Source organism: Aedes albopictus, chromosome 1 (genome assembly GCF_035046485.1).
Source record: "Aedes albopictus strain Foshan chromosome 1, AalbF5, whole genome shotgun sequence".
Taxonomy (NCBI): domain Eukaryota; kingdom Metazoa; phylum Arthropoda; class Insecta; order Diptera; family Culicidae; genus Aedes; species Aedes albopictus.
In genome coordinates, this window is record NC_085136.1 from 90,850,825 (window position 1) to 90,860,288 (window position 9,464).

Below are 9,464 nucleotides of genomic sequence, written 5' to 3' on the forward strand. Positions count from 1 at the left end.
TGAATCGCACTTTGGCGTAGTACCTAACCGATCGAGGATGGTTCGTGGGTATACAAGTAGATTTCGACGCGGAGCCAATGGCCAACCGCCAGCAAAGCAGTGACCGATTCCGCCATGCCGGTGAAGCTAGCAGCCGCCCATTGACAAATGCTGATTAGTTAGGTATGTGTCCTTTTTGCCCCGGTAGGGAGGCCTTCTTACTCCGGTCAACTTTTTTCGATGAGAAAAAAAAACAACAGAGAACATTTATATTTTGTGAACTTCCATGTTATGTTTCATATCAATACCGATTTAATTTTGTAGACTGTAAACTACATTACACTTTGCATTCGAAATCGAACGATTTACTGGTGTTTTACCATGGAGCAGTTCAAAATGCTTAAGCTGACCTTGTTGCCCCGGGTCTCCCTAATTTCGCCAATGCGGTTTCATGAGGACTCCTTCAAAACCAGCTAGAGTCCAGTAATTTAAATAAACTCCTCCTGGAATTCTTTCGAGGATTCTTCCTGGAATTTCTACGGGGATTTCCTCCTAGAAATTCTTCCGGAATGCCTGATGGAGATTTTTCAGAGATCCTTTCAAGAGTTCTTTTGGGCATTTCTCTAGGAGTTACTTCAGGTATTCTTACAGGAATTTCGTAACGGATTAATCCAGGAGTTCCTACACGAGATTTCTTAGGGATTGGTCTAGGAGGTCCTTCCAAAACAACACACTTGTCACAGAAAAGTCACGGCAGCGCAGGTTTTGGTTGCGCAGAAGTCACTGTAACTTTATTTATCAAGTTAGTACTTACTTGTTAGATGTAAGTCACAGTGACTTCTGCGCAACCCAAACCTGCACTGCCATGGCAGGCAAGTGTGTAACTTGTGCCAGGAAATACTTCTGAAATTCTGGGATTAGATCAGGAGTTGCTTCAGACATATCTCCAAAAGTTTCAACGATGTGTGCAGATGTTTCTTCAGATATTCTTCGTGGAATTCCTTCAGAGTATTCTCCAGGTTTTCTATCAGGGATGCCTCCCGGAGTGTGTAAAAAATTCGAAGATTGAAAGTGAAGATTGACATTCCCATTTTTTTTATTCGTGTTTGGCCACATTCATTATCAACTGAATGCCTCTCTTTTTTCATTCAATTCTCTGTCACGAATATTTTTTCGCACGTCGTAAAATGTCCCATTTCTGTTAACAGACGCATAATTTGACTTAATGGACAAATAGAGCAGTTAATTAGTATTGTAATTAACTACTATACACAAGTTTTGAGGTGATTGGAAGAATAATCGGGAGTTGAAAGAATAAGTGAGAAAATTCATTCACCAAAATGAATTTTATTTTGATCCCTCAGTTGAGAATCTTCAAAATTCACGTTGAATTTCACTCACTGAAAATGAAAATTTCAAACTCTGTCCCGGAGTTACAACTGAGATTTCTCCAAAAATTCCTACAGGAGATTCTTCAGGGATTCTTCTATAAGTTTCTTCAAGAATTTCTTTAGGACTATTATCCGGCACATCGTCAGGATTTCCTTGAAGGACCTCTCATGGAGCTCCTACAAAAATTCTTCCAGGATTTCTTTCAGGAAATCCTCCAGGAATTCCGCAGGGTTTTTATACATACCTCCCGAAAATACTTCAGGAATTCCTCCCGGAAATTTTTCAAATATTCTCCTGCAAATCCTTCAGATAGTCGTCTTGCAAATCCTTCGGAGATGCCTCCTTCCCCGAATTCATTCGGGGATCCCTCATGAAAATCTTTCGAAAATTTTCACTGGAATTCCTACGGAGATTCCTCCTGAAACTTCTTCGGAGATTTTTTATGAAAACTTTTATGCATGTTATTTTTATGCACTTTTAATTTATTTCCCTTCTGCATAAAAGTTACTCAGAGCCAATATTTTGCATAAGAATATTTTATAATGACGGGAACTATTGCAACGGTGACCAAGCGGTTGTTTACAGGGGAGGACAAAGAAAGGTTACAGAGGCGTTTCAGGGGGTCCCGAGGGGTTTCAGCGGGTACCAGGAGATCTCAAGGGTGTTTTCGGGGGGTTGAGGGGGCTTTCAAAAGCATTGCAGAGAGTTTCAGAGGGTATTCGACGGGTTTTGTAGGTGTTACAGGTACGTTTTCGGGGGTTTCCGAAGGTCTCACGTGCGTTACATGGGGTCCGAGTGGGTTTCATGGAGATTTCGGAGGCATTTTAGGAAGTCTCAGAGCAGTTTAGGCTAGTTTCAGAGTCGTTGCGTTGCGGAGGTGTTTTTGGGGTTTCAGAGAATCTCAGGTGCGTTACAAAAGGTCCGAGGGGATTTTAGGGGAATTCTGGAAGCATTTCAGAAAGTTTCAGAGCTTTTTCAGCAGGATTCAGAGACGTTACGCCGGTTTTTTCGGGGGGTCTCAGTTGCGTTATATGGGGTCCAAGAGGGTTTAAGAGGGATTTTTACGGCATGTCAAGAAGTTTGAGAGTATTTTCGGCGAGAAACAGAGGCGCTATGAAAGCATTACGGAGGAGTTTTCGGGGGTTTCGGACCGTCTCAGGTGTGTTACATAGAGTGCGAGGAGGTTTCAGGGGAATCTTGGAGTCATTTCAGGAAGTTTTTGAGGACTTTAAGAGACTCCCATCACTATAACCACAGACAAACAGATGTAACACTCTGATAATTTCCATCGTACACCGATTTGACGGTCTTTTTCAAAATTCGATAGTTGGCCAACTGCCCAACCATGGCGCTCGCATTGTTTTTTTTTTCGAGTTTGACGTTTTTTCACTACCGCCACCTAGTTGGTGGTCGGCCAAACTTAGTCCTTTTAGCATTGGGCGAATATGTTTCCGTGACTATGATTTGAATCGAAAAATGTTTGAAGTGTTACGTCTGTTTGTCTTTGCTATATCTCTTGAAACGCCCCTGAAATACCCTTTACCTTAGGCGCTCCATAAACTAGGTAGACGCATTTTTGGTCATCTCAGACCCTCCCCCCTTCCCCTCCGTAGACTTTTGTTCATACAAAATTTTTGAAATTTGTAAGGACCTTAGACTTTGGCCTGATGTGCCTGACGGACGTGCAGGGGTCAAGCTAATGGATCCAGTTCACGGTGTACAACATGTAGAAGGTGATATCTTCCGGAAAACTGACAGTTTTTTGGTGACGTAATTCAAATCGTTCAGAGGAAATCTAGTACTCCACATCAATTTGATCATGTGGAGAACGATGAGAACGACGTCACTTGTTTACATCCAAAATGTATGTTTACATAGGTTACTAGCCTGTCTTGTGATATTTATGCCGTGGATCCAGTTAACAACATTAGGTGAGAGCGTTTCAGGCTTCCTTTTTTTTTTTCATTTATAATATGTATTTTCACAACAATATCATACCTTACATCATGGAGTGTTTGGTACGGTATGTCCACGCATCCTTCCTCCCCTGCAGATTCGAGAAGTGATTCGATTCTAAGCTGAAATGAATTGAAATCGAACCATTTCAAAGAATCATCTTTGCGGTAAACGCTACGCAGTAGGCCTGGCCGCTTTGACGCTTTTGACATATCTTCGATATGCTGCAAGTATCAATACTGACAAGAAAAATAATCGGGCGTAATCTAACCCGATTATTTTCCAGGATGCTTTCTTGTACTGGCTGCGTAGGGGAACTGGGGGTAAGACGCCCACGTTAAGGAAGAGTCTAATTTTAACCACGAAACACTTCAAAATACACACTTTTTTGGCACTAACATGAAGCACCAACATGTTTCCTTCCAAATGGAAGAAACCATAAACCAGTTTTATGTTTTACTACTGAAAAATTCAAATTTGAAAAAAAGTTTGATTTTCAGAATTTTAGTTTTAATGCGGGGTAAAACGCGCCACTAGCCACAGCTAACGCCAGGATGCCAAATTGTGTACATATACTTACGCGCCTGGTTTATTGTCAACTGTCATTGTTCGTGAATGGTATACAGTCATTACATAATTATGGATCACCTGTAATTATGGGTCAATTCCATGCAAACGTCATAGTGAGCTGTTTTATCAATAATTACTACAAAATGACGCATGGCTGTGTGATTAGTGAACTTATTAATAGTAAAAATGTGCTGTTGCTTGGTTCCAACTTGTGTTCTACATAATTTGTGCCAGAATTTGGATTTAAATGGCTATTTTAATGTAAATAACTAGGGGTGGGCATTTTACCCCACACATACCTCAGAAGTTTGGACCCTTGTAAAAAAGTTGTAAGGGTCAAATTTGATACTTTTTTCGCTTGGAACACAAATAATGGGAGTTTGCAAAACAGTTTGTGGGGATAGCGAGAAAAAAATCTTTTAAATGATGTAAAAAAGTGCCAACATTTGACAGGCTAAAATTACATCAAAAGTAACCAAAATCGTTTTTCGAAGTTTTTGCACAATTTTTTAGTAAAAATATGTAAACTCAAATGTAAAAAAGCATTTTTATTCTTATTTTAGCGATTACAATTGAAAAAAGTACTGAAAATAACGTGGTTTGCCTAAAACAAGGGTGGCGCAACTTGCCCCCTATGGGCGTTATGGCCGCAGTTCCCCTATGTGTTAGATTAGATTACAGATTAGATTAGACCCTTTAAGATGTTGTTGAAGCCCTCTGATACGACACTGACCTAAAATGCCACGCAACGCCCCTGAATCCTCTAATCCCGTAATCCCATTTAAATGCCCTTGAAATGATTATAATTAGTTTGAAATGCCTCTGAAACCCTTTTGGACGCCTTTAATAGGGTGCAGAAACCCCCTGAAACGCTCCTTAGAACACCTTGAAACGCCCCTGAAATGCTATAAAACGCCCCTTAGCAGAATCAAAATTTTCCCAATCGAATATTTTCAAACTTTCAATTCATACTATTTAGCCGTAATTCTGACTTTGTATGAAGAACAATTTGTGGTACATGAAAGTTAGATAATAATCGAAATTTTGACACCGTGAGGTTCCAGTGTAACAGACGAAATTCCGCATGGAATTACCAAAGGTATTTCCAGAGGCATTACCAAAGGAATTTTCTGAGGAATTATCGGAGAAATTTTCAAAAATTACCCTAGAAATTTACAAACAAATTGACTAAGGAAACTTCAAACTACCTGCCGAATGAATTCCGAAAGGAACAATCGAAAGAAATACAAAAGTAATTGTCAGGTATATTGCCAAAGGGATTGCCGGTAAAACTTCCATAGAAATTGCTGAAGGAAATCCCATAAAAGTTGCCTGATAAAGTTCTAAAGCAATTGCCTAATGAATTTTGAAAAGTGATGCCGTATATATTCCAAAAATAAGAATCCAAATGAATTTCGAATAACACAGTATCCTACAACAAAAATGCACTAAAGCCGTTTTCCTATACAAACTAGCCAACAAGAAATTTTATAGCAAAAAATGCTAATCGTGTTGGTCTCTTCAGCATTTTTTTTTTTCTATAACATATATTTTGTCTTGATACATTTTTATTGCCAAAATTCAATATATCTGTAACTTTTGTATCAATATTTACCACCAAACTTTTTCAACAATTAGGGGTAGGCGGGGCAATATGGACACCCTAAGGTTTTTGCCAACTTTACCTGGCAAGATGTCAAAAAAGTTTAGTTTTTTGATACATGTATCCTTTTAAAGTCTATTTAGCATCTATTGCATAAGAATGCTCACGAAGAAAAATGATTTATCCACTTCAAAAAATGTTTTGAAAAATGTTAGTTTTTCATGACCGTCTTCAAGCATACGGGGCAGAATGGACACCCCCATGGGGCAATATGGACACCATCAGACTTTTACGAATTTCGTACATTATTTACACCTATAAAGTAATTTCATCACAAAACAACTATTATGGATGAATAATACGCCGAAGTAGTTCATTTTTGTTCAGTTAATTTAAATTCAGACTGTTTTGGATAAAGCTTCGTTTTTGTCGGCATGTACAGCTGTGCCTAGAACAACTATTTTCCACTTCTGTCGTTTTTTGACCAATTTGTTTCACCCTATGTCTACTATAGTGAACATTTAACCGGAAATGTACTGAAATCGAAGAATTTGGTTGGTTTGTGATTTAGGTTATATTTTTCCCTTGCCACTTCTTTCAAAAAGGTGAGTGTCCATTTTGCCCCGGCAGCAGAAGATACTTCCAAACTTGATTTTTGATATAATAAAGAAGAAAATATAAACATGTTAAGCATGTAGATACAGCAAAACTACTTACATGTGTTCTAGAAATATCAGGTTTTAATCGACCTGCAATAAATTAATCACTAAATCTTATTTTAGATGGTGTGAAAATTATAATTTCCATGCACCAAAAACAGAGGACGCAACTTTTTCGTGTAAAATCATGTATAATTTTAAATTCGAATGTTTATTTCCTGAAACTACGTTTTAGACAAATGGACTATATTCTCCATTCATTGAAAGTTCAAAAAAGTTCGCATATTTCAAAATACTGTCCATTCTGTCCCGGGTGTCCATAATGCCCCGCCTACCCCTAAAAAAATTAAATGTTTTGTAGTTCGTCACAGAAAAATTAAAACAGTCGGTTGAGAAATACCTGAGATAAGGCAATCCAAAGTTGATTAGCTTACATGGGAAAACGGCTTTGGTGCAATTTTATTGTTCAATGCTGTATTGGCCAAGAAATTTACAAAATAGTTACCGAACCAAATTCTACAGCAGTTGCCTAAATAGTTTTCAAAAAAAATGTCCAAGAAAACCCAAAAGGTACACTGTTGAAATTGCACATCCATGTGCACAACAGAACATGTGCTCGATGAACAAATTGGGATTTGAATTATGAAAAGAAATCCACGTACTCCGGTGAGACTCGAACTCACGACTCCCAATTCGCTAGACGGGCGCTTCTATTCCTTCAAGCTACGGAGTCACTCGACTATCTCTACTAATCGGTCGGCCGAGGACCGACCCGTCGAGAGTCCGACTGCACACTAATTGTCATACCAATAAGTGATTGGGAGGCAGTGCCCGAAGCTCTCGACAATTAAAAATAACTTCCTCTCCCGCTTTGACATACAGGAATAGAAGCGCCCGTCTAACGAATTGGGAGTCGTGAGTTCGAGTCTCACCGTAGTACGTGGATTTCTTTTCATAATTCAAACCTCAGTTTGTTCATCGAGCACATGTTTTGTTGTGCACATGGATGTCAAAGCAATTTCAACAGTGTAATTTCCCGCATGGCTTGGTTAGCCAAAGCAAAATCAAGAACTTGACACCCAAAATGTATTCTTATAGGAATTTATGGACCAAAACCAATGAAAACTACTTAAAGGATTTCCAGGGGATTTGCCGAAAAAATTCCGTCAATAGATTATTCGAAAGCTTTTTACAAGGTAACTCACAGGAAATTCGCCGAATCCATTTTCAAATGAAATTCCGAATGAAGTATTCAATCTCGCATTTTCAGCGCTAACGCTGGGCTAACGCATTATTTGTAATATTTTCTTAATCTGCCCATAATCGCATAGTTGACGTAAGCGCCACTGTAGTTTTCAACACACTTTTGAAATTTTAACAATGATTAATGAAAAGTTTATGATTTTTTTTTTTCACGTTTATAACCAGTTGGTGATTAGATCTTGTGCTCTATTGAATAAAACTGGTCACAATTATGTACATTTGATAGATATTAGCTTGTGAGGGCTGACATTATCAATGGTGGTTATGTCAACTATGCGATTATGGGCAGTAATGCCCAAAGAGGTTAAAAGCTTAATATTGAGACATGTATTAGAATCTAGTGAAAATAGTGTGTGAAAAAAACTAATGGAAGACAAAATGCAAGATGTGAACGTTAAACTATGTTTTAAAAATTGCTGGAAATTGTAAGAAAAAATCTAAGCAAACTACTTACCGTTGATCACACTGTACGTGGCCAGTATGTGCGCCATGCTGGTGGCCGGCGAGGTAAGCGCAAGCCCCAGCCAGCAGAGCAGCGCCCCGGCGATAGCCACCTTCCGGTACGAAAACTCCTTGAGCAGCGGCCCGACAAACAGGCCGGAAAAGTTCATCATCACGTCCAGGGCGCTGATGATGATGGCCGCTCCGGTGGTGCCCACGTGCAAATCATTCAGCAAATCACCGAACAGCAACCCAAACGAAGGCTCTATCGAACGCGTTGAAAGCTTTTGTTTTTTTTTTTTTTTTTGTCAAAGCGGGGCGAGGCGGGTTGAAGAGAAAATATGAAATCAAGCGGAAATTATAATCGGATTCGCGTGGGCCAAATTATAGTGGAAAAATTGAAAATTTAAAGCGATGGCGAGGTGCAATAAAAGGCAAAATGGTGCCATGCACTGAAAGAAGGGAAAAAGTGGCTGCGTTCAATTTGAAATCAGACGGTACTATGTTACAGAAATGAGCAACTTGCCAGAAAAGTTTAATTTATCGAGTATGAAAATATCAGCATAAAGAAAACGTGATTTGAAAATTTTAAAATCTTCAAGGAAAAAAGTAAAAAAAGAAAATTTCAAGTAGGAATTTAAAATAAACTTGCAGAAATACAATTTTTTACATATTTATATTTTCAAAAATGTGCTTTTTCATTATTTTTTTTAATTTTCTTATTTTTAATTCTTTGTTTTATTCTCCAGTGCGTTTTGTTAATTTGTTTTAATTTTTTAATTTTTTTATTATTGTTTTTTTTTATTTTTATATATCTTAAAAGAAAAATTTCCTCGTTGTTTTTGCTAAACTTTGCAGAATCCTTTCAGATCAAACACAGACCATTTCCCTTCTTTCAGTGCTCTTTGCCCTAAACTTCCGACCGCCCCAATAAATACTCACATTGACCAAACTAACGCCAAAGCAGGCCATCCAGCCCCAGCCGCCATCGGGGGCGACTTTCTTAGCCGCCCTCAGCTTTTCCATGGTGGCGGGCGATGACTGGTTGAACTGCTGTCCCTGCTGGAGGTCGTTTTGTTGCCGATAATGGCGATCGAAGGCGTAATGGCGTTATCGTCGTCGACACCGTCGTCCTCGTCGTCAACGTGGGAGCTCGTGCCAGCCCGTTGTTGTAGCCGTACTTCTAGTGTGTTTACAGCTGTTCAAATGGAACTGCAATGAAAATGTAGAGAAAAAATCAGAGAAAATGCAATTGAAGCCCTATCGATTGATTCGATGTGCAATGATAGCAAGGTACCGAACGGCTATAAAATATATATGTGTGTCCTTGTGAACTTGAAAATGAATTATCACGAACGAGTTATTCGCTTGTTTGAAGGATACATATAATAATAATACTCAAATGGAGGGTATTAGCTAGGGATTGATTCTCATACGCTGTCCTTAAGGCGATAATGGATCCATTTCCTCACTTTTTGGTTTTTGATTTTTTATTAAATAACGAAGCGATATTTTCAAAATCGGTTTTCGTGCACATGTAGAGTATGGATCAGGGTATTTTCTGATTTTTTTACGCGAGAGAAAATGTTTTTCGTTTTTGC

The 9,464-nt window shown here is 38.8% G+C and overlaps 1 protein-coding gene across 1 annotated transcript in view; it reads right to left on the reverse strand.

Annotated features, from left to right (window-relative positions):
• LOC109427373 (uncharacterized) overlaps positions 1-9,113 on the reverse strand; it is a 39,534-nt gene extending 30,421 nt beyond the window's left edge. Inside the window, exons 1-2 of the mRNA XM_062845017.1 lie at positions 8,806-9,113; positions 7,877-8,147 (exon numbers count right to left, since the gene is read on the reverse strand). Coding sequence (XP_062701001.1) covers positions 7,877-8,147; positions 8,806-8,889 — 355 coding nt within the window. The 5' untranslated portion in view covers positions 8,890-9,113. The remainder of the gene's footprint in view (positions 1-7,876; positions 8,148-8,805) is intronic.
• Between the last annotated feature and the right edge of the window lie 351 nt (positions 9,114-9,464).